This window comes from Apaloderma vittatum, unplaced genomic scaffold (assembly GCF_000703405.1).
Source record: "Apaloderma vittatum isolate BGI_N311 unplaced genomic scaffold, ASM70340v1 scaffold30019, whole genome shotgun sequence".
Taxonomy (NCBI): Eukaryota; Metazoa; Chordata; class Aves; order Trogoniformes; family Trogonidae; genus Apaloderma; species Apaloderma vittatum.
The window spans coordinates 1-12,415 of NW_009734047.1; the positions used below are offsets into that span (position 1 = coordinate 1).

General features: G+C 39.4%; 1 protein-coding gene across 1 annotated transcript in view; it reads left to right on the forward strand.

Moving 5' to 3' along the window:
- Positions 1-5: 5 nt before the first annotated feature.
- Positions 6-12,415, forward strand: part of ABCC8 (ATP-binding cassette, sub-family C (CFTR/MRP), member 8) — a gene marked incomplete at its 5' end in the record, with an annotated part of 67,128 nt that continues 54,718 nt past the window's right edge. Inside the window, 6 exons of the mRNA XM_009876133.1 lie at positions 6-30; positions 1,105-1,246; positions 3,854-3,975; positions 6,939-7,105; positions 8,004-8,246; positions 9,098-9,286. Coding sequence (XP_009874435.1) covers positions 6-30; positions 1,105-1,246; positions 3,854-3,975; positions 6,939-7,105; positions 8,004-8,246; positions 9,098-9,286 — 888 coding nt within the window. The remainder of the gene's footprint in view (positions 31-1,104; positions 1,247-3,853; positions 3,976-6,938; positions 7,106-8,003; positions 8,247-9,097; positions 9,287-12,415) is intronic.

The following is a 12,415-nucleotide window of genomic DNA, read 5'->3' on the forward strand; positions in this document are numbered from 1 at the left end:
TCTTCATCACCTTCCCCATCCTCTTCATCGGTGAGTGCCTGCGGGGCTCCCTTGCCCTGTGCTGCCGTGCCTTGCCAGCTTGCCTCCCCGTTTCTTCTGCGCAGCCCCCGCTTCTCGCCTTGTCGTGCTCCCCCGCTCTCCTCCTCCCGCTTTGTCTTGCCGTGGATTTCCCTCCCCCGCTGTGCCTGGCCTGGCTGGATGCTGGAGGAGACTGCGGGATTTGCCTGCAGGTTTTGACTACAGCAGGGCTGGTGGCAAAGATAAACGTGCTGTTACTCGCCAGGTTTTCGGGGTTTTAAGTCTTAACGTTATTAAATAATACTCTCTGAAATTACCGAAGAGTTGCAGCAGCCTGAGAGGCACCCGCATTACTGGAGAGGTGCCTGGCTGCCCGAACTCTTGCCATATCTGCAGCGGGTATTATTTTATAATGTAAAACCGGGCTTACCAGTAGGTGGCCCGCCGGTTTAATACATGCGCCTGTCGCTACTTTGAGTACCATTCTCGTCTGTCCTCCAGATAGCTGTGGCACGACCTGCGTGTTTTAACGCTCAATTCTCTTGATCGTAAACGGTCTGGTGCTGAAATAACAGCACAGCTGTTAAAACGGGGTCAGCTGAAGAGTTACTTAGGGTAATCTGTGTCTATCTGGCTTTTCTCAGTATTGCTAATTTTTATCTAGATCAAGAGAATGAGTTACTTGGAAAAAAGGGGGCAAGATAAGGTGTAAATTCTTTAATTAAATGCATCAAAGTGAAGAAAAAAGTGTATATTATTTTGTTTGTGTATATTTGTAAAAAATGTTCATTTGCTGTTTATTTAAACTGTTAATATATTTAAAAACATTTAATGCATGTAACTACTTAATAGTAAATTGCAAAAAGTATAGGAGTTTAAGCTTGTGTCCTCTGCATTGTTAATCTTCTTTTATATGAAGTGAAGCAATAAGAACACAATTCTGCAAATATTCAGATACATCCAAGTTTGACAACTTTGTATCAACTTTAGTGCAGTAGCCTGTTACATGTGTGTTTTTCTGTATGTAGGAACTTGGTATGCCACTGTTGTTAAGAAAGCTCTTTATAATTTTCTTTTGCTGTTTAGGATGGGGAAGTCAGAGTTCCAAAGTACATATACATCATAGCACATGGCTTCATTTTCCTGGCCACAATCTGCGCTGGATACTGACTTTTATTCTCTTGTTCGTGCTGGTGTGTGAAATTGCAGAGGGCATAGTGTCTGATGGGTAAGCACGCGTCTACCTTCTCCTGATAGTACTGACCATCTTAAGGGTTGCAGGACAGATATTTTGTCCCTCTCTAAATTCTCATCTAGACCATACTCCTTGTGGTTATGAACAGTATTTTTCTTGGTGATTAACCTACTGACCTTGTATCAGAAATTCCACAGACCTTGCCAAATTGCGTACACACACGCACAACTGACCTTAATAATTTTTAGTTCAGCTTAATAACACTATCTTTCCAAAGAGCAATCATAGATAAATCCTAACAATTTAAGCAGATGGTGACATTCTTGTGGCATGTTTTTTGTCCAAGGACCCAGTCCCACAGTCCTTACTGAGGCAGAACTCCCATGTGCACAGAGGGTCACACTGTTCCCCTGCAAACTGAGTTCTGTTTGTCTTCATGAAAGGAGTGGATCTACTGGGCCTTCCTCACACCCCATAGAGTTTCTCCGGATATTTGTGCAGTACGTCCAATGTGTTACCTTGAGCAGAGCAGCTCGTATTACGTGAGCATGATCCATCATCTGTTATTCAGCTTAGGACATCTTTAAACAGTGATCTGTGGGGAAAAATTATCCCAAGTGAACTAAGTTATACAGGAGAACGATGTATTATGAAAAAAGCTAATACTGTGTAAAAATGAGTATGATCATCTTCCTCTAAAGAAAGGTCTGATTTTCGTAACTGTTATGAATTTGCAATCCAAGGATTATAAACTTGAAGCTCCTCTTTAAATGGAACAAAACCTCTTTATTTAACAGTCTGTAGAACAACTATCCACCAAGCAGTGTGAAAAGCATTGCAGTACTCTGCTGTGGAAGCTGATATCATCATTATTATTATAACTTCTCTTAAACCTATATAAAGAGGATGCTTCTCAGTGCCAGTTTTTTTAAGAAGGAATTTTTCTCACGCTTATTCAGAGTTATCAGGGTGTGGGATGCTCAGAGCAAAATCTCCTGCTTCGAGTTTTCAGTTTTATTTTGCTCTTTAGCAATCCCTCTCGTTATATTTATTTGCAATTTAGCTTGACTCAGAACACTGCTGTTAAGTCATAAGTGTCACCTGATGAGAATCAAAGCTCCTAGCTATGCTGGGGGAGTGCCAACCCACAGTCGTGCCTCCTGAGCACTCCGCAGCCTAGGGAGTGTTCCTGTGAATAAAAGCAGATTTTGAGACTCATCAGCTAAGACCAGAATGGATCTTGCTGCCAAGTCCTTTTGACAGCACTCAAGTGCTAAAGCCCCTGGCACCTCAGCAATAGATGCAGCCTATTAGAGCTATGGTTATGTAGGGGAATTCCAGCAACTTCTGTCTGTGAAATAAATTTTAAAAAGCCCTCCCACTCCTGCAGTGTTACCTACTGAAGCTTAGGCTGTCGGAAGAAATCTCTTCTCCTCTTGCTTGTTTTTCCTTGCTGAGAATTCAGCCCTGATAAACAAAAAAAACGCAGGCATTACTAGGAGTTCAGAGACTGGAGAATCCTTTCTCAATTTCCTGTACACTGGTCTCAACAAGGGGAGCTCAGGGTTTGTGCCAGAGGTTTTCAGCGTGGCTCCACCCAGTGCTGCAGAGTTCCCGACAACATCCATGCAAGGCAGGGCTTTGGTTTCCTAGCACGGGTGCAGGAAGTGGTCCTCCTGAGCTCCCATGGATCTCTTAGGCATTTAGGATGTTCTGCTCTGACGTGTGATGTGCTGTAATGACCTCCAGCTCCCTTACAGCACAGCCCTTCTTGTCTCTCCAGATGACACTGAGGTAGCTTTTGCTGCAGCAAAAACAAGTCCAGAGACAATGTGTGAATTTCTCTGAATGTTCATGTCCAGAAGACTTTCTCTTGATGCCTCTTCTTCTGGAGTTGGAGACAGAGGAAATTGTACCTCTTGACAGCACAGGATACTCCATTACTTTTCTGAAAGAAAGAAAAAGCGAGAGGAGATGAGTAGTAGGAGAAAACAGAGGGGGAAAAACATGATTCCACCCACCTCTGCACAAACCGACAGCATTACCCAGCAATTCCTGTATTCCCAAAGGCTGCAGTTGGCAGGACCCCCATCCCTGCTATCTGAAGCAAAGTGTTGAGAGGGTTTTGCTTTGTAGGACTAAAGGGCATATGATACTGTTGTAGGTTTTGTTTGTTGACTTGCAGTCGCTGAGATCAACACTCACTGTCAGTAATTCCCATGCTGTGGTGCTGTTCCTGCTTCCAAACTGGAAAAAGGAGATGAAAGATTTCCACAAAACACTTCTGTAGAAAAATCTTAAACTGTGCTTTCAGTTGGTTTTATCTACAGATTCTGATGGACAGCTCCCAAACTAGTTTCTTGAATTATTTTTTCTCATTTTGGAGCTGAGGTGCTTGTCCTAATTTAAAGAACTTTCCAAAATAGGAATGCATACATTTCATTTTCAGCACAGAGGAGAGGTGTGAAATCCAGCGATGTGATTTAAGAGCATAAATGCAATTGAAAACTGGAGAGCTTTACATCCCTAAGTCATTCTAGAAAATCCTACGTCAGGGTTCACTACAGGATACAATTCATAGAAAACATTTGAGTAGCTGAGGGTTTGATTTTAATAGATGTTCACTTTTTTCTTTTTAAGGGTTTCAGAATCACGCCATTTACACCTGTACATGCCAGCTGGGATGGCCTTCTTGGCAGCCATCACATCGGTTGTCTATTACCATAATATCGAAACATCCAATTTCCCAAAGCTGTTAATCGGTACGTCTCACAACTGACAAGGCTCGCATGAGTGACTGCGGTGCAGTGTGTCTGTCTGCTCTGGGACAGGTCGTTGTGGTCTCCGTGCTAGCTTGGATGGACGGAGCTGTGCCCATATTCTGGTCTGCTCGTTGCCGTTGCCAGACTCTAGTTCTGAGTTTTCCTGCACCAGTTCATTGTCTTCATTGCTTTTAGCTTCTAATTGTATTATATGTGGTGTTCTTGAGTATCCAGGTGGCCAAAGGCTTCTCTAGGAAAAATGGGGGACAAATTGCACTTCAAATTCTTAACTCTAAAAGCTGTCCAAATCCCTCTGCTTGTCAGCATGTTGCATTTAGCTGGATACGAGTCTGAAGCTGTCTCCACGTGTGTGGTCTATTGAAGTATGTGGGGAGCTGAGGGAAATACACCCTGTTGCTGACTTTTGGTATGACCCTGCATATGTTCCTTTGCCTGCTTGTCCTTGCTTCCTGTTCCTAAACCTCCCTTTTATAAACTGCTCTAAGGCCTTTTGAATGAGAAATGTGTAAGAACTACTTAGCATACTATATATTTTTTGTGAGTTAAGTAAATTGTAAATAAACTGTATCTAGTTACAAAAAATCTGTTGCTGCTGACAATTGTGGAGTTGGTGGTGTGTTCTCTACTGCTTGAGTAGACTGCAAACTGTGGATGTCTACAGGTTTAGTCACCTTGTTAGCTGTTATTTCTTTGGTGATCTTGGATGATCAAATTTTATTTGAACTGGTTTTCTATACACCTCTAAGGTTTGTGTCTTGTGTCCTTGTAGCTCTGTGTATCGAAGTTCTGTTCTAGTTTTTGTCAGGTGGTAGAAAGTCATCAACATCTGGGTTTGAGTTTTAAATAGTGAAAATTATTTTGAACTGCATGTTGTGCTAAGTGAGCATCCTCTTCTGCAAAAGGAGCTTTTAACTCCTGGAGGAGAAAAAAAAACAGAAAAAAAACTTCAAAAACTTCAGCTTTCTGTCCAGGCTTGGCACCTCTCTGTCTTGTCTTTGGGACTGCTTTTCTTCTTGTACCCTTATTTGTAGTAGGATCATTTTTGGCTTTTATACCCAGGTGGGGGTTGTTTAGTTACTTCTCAGTAAGTCAACACACTCTATTTAATGCCTTCTCACAGAACTAGATGTTGTGTTTCAGCAAAGCATTGCTCACTTGTTACAATAACTCATGGAAAGCAAGAAGTAATTTTCTTGAGGATTTATTTTGCTATTTCAAACGTATAATGCAGTGTTTAATAATTTAGTGTCACTACCGCATTCAAAAAAAAGAGAAGGGTAGTACACATTTCCAGCTGGTAGTTAATTACCCATTTTTGCATAATCTCTTCTCTGTAGAGATTTCTCTTTTGTGATAATTTTGTTCAGTATTTAGAGCACTGATGCTGGATAAGCTCTGGACAATACTTGAATACTAAATATTTATACCAGTGAATACCAAGACTTAAGTAAGTGTTATTGATACTTAAGAAGTGTGATTTTTTGCTTCACAAGAATTTCCAAGGAATAGACTCCTTTAGAAAATGTAATATTAATAGCTAACTGTTAGGCAAAAGAGAAAATGCCTACCACAGTTTTTCTCACTTAAATCATTGGCTTAGAATTTTAATCCAAAGCCTCCATAAGCTGGTGGTTTTTTTGTTTTTTGTTTGTTTGTTTTTTTTGCTTTAATTTTCCTTTCAGTGTCCTGTGTTTGTGAGAGAACCTAAGAGACCTTTCTGGAAGTCTCCATCCTTTATTCCTGGCTGCACAAATTTATTATTATATAACTGTGAGGATCATCATCTTTCAATATTAATTGCAACGACTCTGTACTGACATCTGGGGCTAGATGATGAGAACTTCATGCAAGTTAGCCCAGTGTGAGGTAGTTAAATTGTGCCTCTACTCAGCTGTTGACCCACTGGAGTGCGGTGTGACCATGAGGCAGCCATGGTATCTGCTTCTTTCTTGTTTATATAGAACTACTTGGATACTTTAAGGTACAGATTGAAAAATATGTTAAAAAAAATCCCACACCAAAACATGTTGAAGTTTCACAGGAATAGAGAATTTTATCATGTTTGGAATTACTGAACAGACCTTTCAGCATCTTCTGCAGTGTATCAGTGAGAGTTTCCCTACTGGAATTAGTAAATTTTAGATAAGGCTGTGTTTGCTCTTTGCTTCATGTGGTTCCCACCTCTTTTCACTTGTAGGCGTTGATCCTGCAGCTGAGGCAGGAGTTGGGTGGAACTTCAGTGGGGTGTGGTGTGTTGAATGGCATGGAGCGTGTTTCTAAATCACCAAAATTTGTTGGAGACATTATTTGTCTATAACTGTCAGTAGCATGAGCACTTCTAGACAAGTTCAGTACAACTCTAAAAATTTAAAGTTGTATTCGCCCAGTGCCAGAACATCCGTCCCTGATGTGCCTGTGTGTCTGCATTATAAATTAAACACATGGAATTTGCACCAAACAATAGAGCAGCAGCAGCTTGGAGAAAATGTTTTAATATCCGTTCCTGCAGATATTTATCCCAGGAATCTGCACGGGGAATAAGATCAATTTTCCCTCAAGCCAAATTCATAGTGGTGTTGTAGCATTAACCAAATTTGAAGAGCATTCTTCACAGCCCCCTTGGCTTTTGGGGCAGATTCCTCCCCTGAACTTATCATGTGGAGATGTTTACAGCAGATGGAAATTTCATTCTCTTTGTGAAACTTTCCAAATATCACTTAATCTAATAGAAAAGCTATTTGGAACTAAGATCATCTTAATATTTTCATATTTGTGGCGTTGAATTAGGCTTTTGTTTTGACATGAGAAAGGCTACTCTCTGGTTTTATATATTCTTGTATTCTTTCTGAATGAAAATTTAATACTGCTGTTGTATGGCTTTGCAACTGTGTAGCTGCTGATTACTGATTTTTTTTGTTGATTTTTATTTTTTTCCCTTACAGCATTGCTCTTCTACTGGACTTTAGCTTTCATAACTAAGACCATCAAATTTGTAAAGTTCTGTGATAACGGAGTTGGATTTTCTCAGCTTCGATTTTGCCTCACAGGACTCCTGGTTGTTCTATATGGAATGCTACTAGCTGTAGAAATCAATGTCATCAGGGTGAGGGTAAGTCAGTATCATAAAAGTCTCCTTCTCTGTTTTTTCTTGATTTTGTTTATAGGGTTGTGGATTTTTTTTTTCTTCCCCTTTCTGGGTACTTAGTATAAAATGCACTTCCAAATGAGAAAGAAAATTCCAGTTAGAAGTAGAAATGTATTGGAGAATCAAAGGTTAATCCAGTTTTATTAGGGTAGATGAATCCATAATTTAAAAAAATGCCAGACTCCTTTGTAGTTAAATTAAGTTTAACTTAATCTGTTCAAGTTTGTTTCAAAAATGTCTATTATGATTCACAGTTTCAGTCATCAGAAACAGGTATTTGTGATGCAAGGAAAGTCTGGGTAAAAGGATTCATCTGCTCTATTAAAGAATATCTTCCACAAATAAGATCTCATTTTCTAGGAGACGATCACAGTAAGTGATTTACTGGGGCACCTGGAGTTACTATCTAGATTCCCAGGTATATATGTATATAGTGGTGTCTGCAGACATAATCTGAACTGAGAGATTTCTTTGGAGGCTGTCAGATAGATAAAGGCAAAAATTTTTCTATTCACCTCTCCCTCACTTAACCTGTGCATAAATTAAGCTCAGTGTCAGGAGTGAAAAAAACTTTTCTGTGTAAATTTTTTTGCTACTTGCCTCACATTCATACGTGAACTCTTTCCAGTAACGCATTCAGCAACGTGAGTTATGTCTATCACATATTTGTTCTTTTGTGGTTTTCGTGGTGGATTTTGTGTGTCTTTTATGAATTTGAATGCCTAGATTTCTCAAGTATGTTTGAGAAACCAAGACTGATTCATTGATTATCTGTAATGTCCTTTATCTCTTATCTAGTCTTTGTAGGCTTTTAATTTTTATGTATTTAGTGTGATCCTTTTGGTATTTTTCTGAATTTCAGAGGTATGTTTTCTTCAAAACACCTAAAGAAGTTAAACCTCCTGAAGATCTCCAGGACCTCGGTGTTCGATTCTTACAGCCGTTTGTCAATCTGTTATCTAAAGGAACGTACTGGTGGATGAATACATTCATCAAGACTGCCCATAAAAAACCAATAGACTTGAAAACCATAGGCAAGCTTCCCATTGCTATGAGAGCTCTGACCAATTACATTCGCCTCAATGAGGCCTTTGAAGCACAGAAGGTATGCAAAGCGTGGGATTATGTCCGGCCTCTTACTCAGTGCATGCATTTTTCGTTGCTTTTTATGCTCTAAGCATGACATAAAATGATATAAAGAGGCACGATGCAAATGAAGTGTTCATTAGAGTAGCTTTCCATACACAGAGAGCTCACGTACTCGCTTGTACCTCGGACACATAATGAAATTTCTCTGCCTTAACGTGCATTTCAAACACATTACTGGCTTAATGTGTGTAAAATCCATATGGCCTCTATTTTGATGTGGAAAGTAATTATGGACTATATTCACTGATAACCACTATTGTTCTTCCTAATAAGACCCTGGAATCATTCAATTACAGAGTCAATATTAGCGAGACCTCGTGGGACTGTTTTTTCATGTTATTTCAGTTACCGTTTGTCCATAGTAGAATTCAAGGCCAAAACTACCTCAGCTCAAATTCTGTTTGACTCCCTGGTGAGAGCTGAGTATATTCAGGATTTTAAGAGAAGTCTTTTGCATTCTATCTGAAAAGAGTGTAGGTTTCCAGTTTCTGTTCACAGGAAAACAAAACCTGTCAGCTCCCTCCCTCTTTTTTTTTTTTTGTTCTCCCCCAGCAAGCCGGAAACAACACACTTGTTTGATCCCTGTTAAGGGAAGGAAAGAAATGATGGTTCTTTTTGTGGAGTAGAGTACAAATTAATGCTTAGTTCTAACTCTGTAAGAACAAATGAAACAATAACTGTAGTTCCTGTGCTTTTCTAACTCAAAGATTGCAACTGGTTGCCAATGAATTAAAGCAGGGCTAAAAAATATACCTGAGGTCAATGTATAACATAGTCCTTACTAATTTCTTTTGTTATTCTGAACAGAACAAAAGGCCATCATCTCCACAAGGATCCGGATCAATTTGGCGTGCTCTCTGCTGTGCTTTTGGAAGACCCTTACTTCTCAGTAGCACATTTCGTATTCTGGCTGACTTGCTTGGATTTGCTGGTCCACTCTGCATCTCTGGGATTGTTCACAATGTTGGCAAAGGAAACAACACCATCCGCCCACAGGTACTGTCAAAATGTCATAAAAATAGAGGAGCTAAGAAAGGTAATTCTACGACTGTGTATTATTTGGCCTCAGTAAAGAAAGTGGCTCTGCAATGTATTTGTGAATTCTGGAAATGACAGTAAGTGTGTACTCCCTGTACTCTGCTTTTATACCTTCTTGGGGAGCAAAATACGTTACCTGTGCATCTAGTCAGGCTTCTGTTCTGGAAAATAACCTCATTCAAGGTAATGGTAAAGCATATCTAGCATCCTACTACTATCATAAGGATTTTGGGTAGAGTCTTGAGTAGAGGTTGAATCAAGTAGGTGGCTGAGTGCTTTTTCAAAAGGAGGAAGTGTGTTTTTAATAGGCTTGGCTTTTCATTTCCAAAAATAAGTGATGTCTAGGAGGATTAAAGCAGGCTTTTGTCATCAGAGTAATTTAACTGTGACAAAGAATTTCCAGTAGTGTCTTTGGGGAGGTTGGTATTGAAAGATCAACTGAAATATATTTTTTACGGATGCTACTTGATGAATATTTCCCAAGAAGAAACATATATACTTCTTACTTAACTAGAAATTAAAAAAAGAAGAAGAAAAAACAGTAGAGTCAGGAAGCATCTTCTCTTTATAAGGTGAGGTCACTCAGGCTGGATTTCTATGAGAAAGGTCTGTGTATTTCTGCAACTCACTTATTGTTTGATGTAAGTCTTTATTTCTGCAGTCTGTTGACACTAATGGAAATATACCCATTAACTCAAGTATGCTTTGGAATAGGTCCACTGTAAACACTGAAATACATCAGATGCGTTGCAGAAAATTTAACAAAAGCCTTAGGCTAAAATTACTTGTTTATCCATTTTGCAATTCTTATCCTAATATTTGGAAACTTTAACATAGCAAGTAGATTCGATGGAAACCAAATAAAACAGGAAATGAAAAATTAAGACTATAGGGCTATGTTGCAACAAAGTACTGTTGAAGCTCTTGAGCTCTGCTTCTGGATAAATTTTTTGAAATGCTGTTTCACCTGAAATTATACCAAATCACAATTTGCAGGTTATCCTGTTTAATTTTGCTGTTGAAATGTGAGCTAGCACCCCTGTGTGAGAAAAGCTCAGGTCTGGTCCAGATGGGCCATAAACAGCCTCCTCCAGCCTGGGCACGCTTGCTGTGTCTGGCAAAGCCGAGGCCTCGTTGTTGTCATTTACACCATTTGGGAACCACCTGACACCAGTATTCCCTGATGGCGGTAGTCCATGTGTGTTTTTTATCTTTGCTCAAAGTTCCCAAGAGGCTTTTCCTTCTGCCTTGACCTGGTTTATACACATTGTTTTTCTGTTAAGAAGCTAATTACCCTTAAATTTTAAAACTACTTTTGCTGGATTAGTGGAAATATCTTTCTAAAATGTATGAAGGCTTTCTATTCAAACCATCTGTAAACAGCCTGGGGTGTTCAGGAAAACTCCCACATGTATGCACATACCTAGCCAGCTGGGTGTACTTTGGAAATAAATACACCAGCTCTGCTACTAGAAATGTTATATTCTTACTCGTAATGAGTCAGGAAAGGAGAACTTTGCCTTATTAATTATTTGCCCCTGAGAGTCACATATACGTGAGAAACAAGCCGTTTAAAACACTGTCTTATGAAGGCGAATATAACTTGGGGGGAAATGTTGTGTCTGATGTGCTGCTGAGTCTGAGGGCGTTGAGAAGAGTTGCCATACGATGGGATAGAATTGGACAACCTTAGCAAGCTGTGAGTACAGCAGCGAGCATCTATTACCTATCATTTCTTAATTTTAAATAGATTGAGGAGATGTTGTAATGAGTCAACTGCATCTTTCAAACAGAAATTCTGTTTGTGAAAATGAAGGCAAAGAGATAAATCCTGAAGTACAATATTTGCTCTATTCATCAGGCCCTTTGTGACAGATACAAACTACCACAGAGCTGGAAGTCTGAGATCACATGGGTGTCATGGACAGTATTAACTGCTTTAGTTAGTGCTGCGGTTAGTCAGAGCACGACAGGGTCTTAAATTCTGTCACGCTCTTCATGTTTATTTATATCTCCAGTATCAATATTTATGGCCACCCCAGAACATTCTTATGACATGAATTTCTCTGAGTGTTAATCATTTCACACCAAAGAGGCGACTGACAGAATGATAACCTTTATATTTTGCTGGTAGCATCTTCCACATTCCAGTGTTGGGATTAGCAGTTCCAGTATTAGGAATATCTGCTGACATAACACATTGAGATGATACACCAAGCCTACAGACTCATTATCTAAAAAGCTCTAGACATCCTAGTTCCCAGAGTAGCAAAAGGCCCAGTACTGGCATTTAAGACTGTGTGAGCCTAGGGTTTTAAATATTTAAATGGGAGAAGACTTGATTGTACTTGTGATTTTCCAGACCTGTGGTACATTTTCTAAAGCTTTCAGGCTAAATGTAGAGCCTTGAGTCTTCCTTCTTATTCTTCAGAGTTACAGTAAGAATAAATTTACATCCACAGTTACACCTTCCAAGAGTCAAAGGTGAGTTAACTTGATTTGGAGAGCTGAACTTGTAAGACTATAAATAATCTGGAAGAGAGACTCGCTTTTAGTGTGCCACAGCCTTTTTGTAGTATATAATGCTGCTGCAGCCTATCTGAATTAGTGTGGAATAAGTAATCATTTAGGGTTTAAAATCCCATTCAGGTACAAATAACCAAAACTGCAGTTAAATGTCTTTTTGTCTGGACATAACTGCTGGCATGTACCATATTTGTTCAGAGTTTCACACTTGATACAGATTTGAAGAAACAAGTATGCCCAGTGATTGCTTGCGTTCTATTGATTTGACTTTGAAGACTTCTATGAGGCCATGAATACTGTCCCAGAGGGATTCTCTGAGAGCTAATTCTTTATTTAGGTCAGTGGCCAGTGCAGAAATACTTCTGTACATCAAATCTGGTTGAATTCAAAGTATCTAGCTGAATCAGAAAATATTATGGACTGACAATTTACCTTTGAGAGGAAGAAGTAAGTTACCGAATGGAATAGTTTTTATTCCCTGTTTTCCAGCACTGTTGAGTGTCTTTGATAGAAATTTTCTGTGTTCTTATACACTCTTGCACTATATACTTATACAAAAGT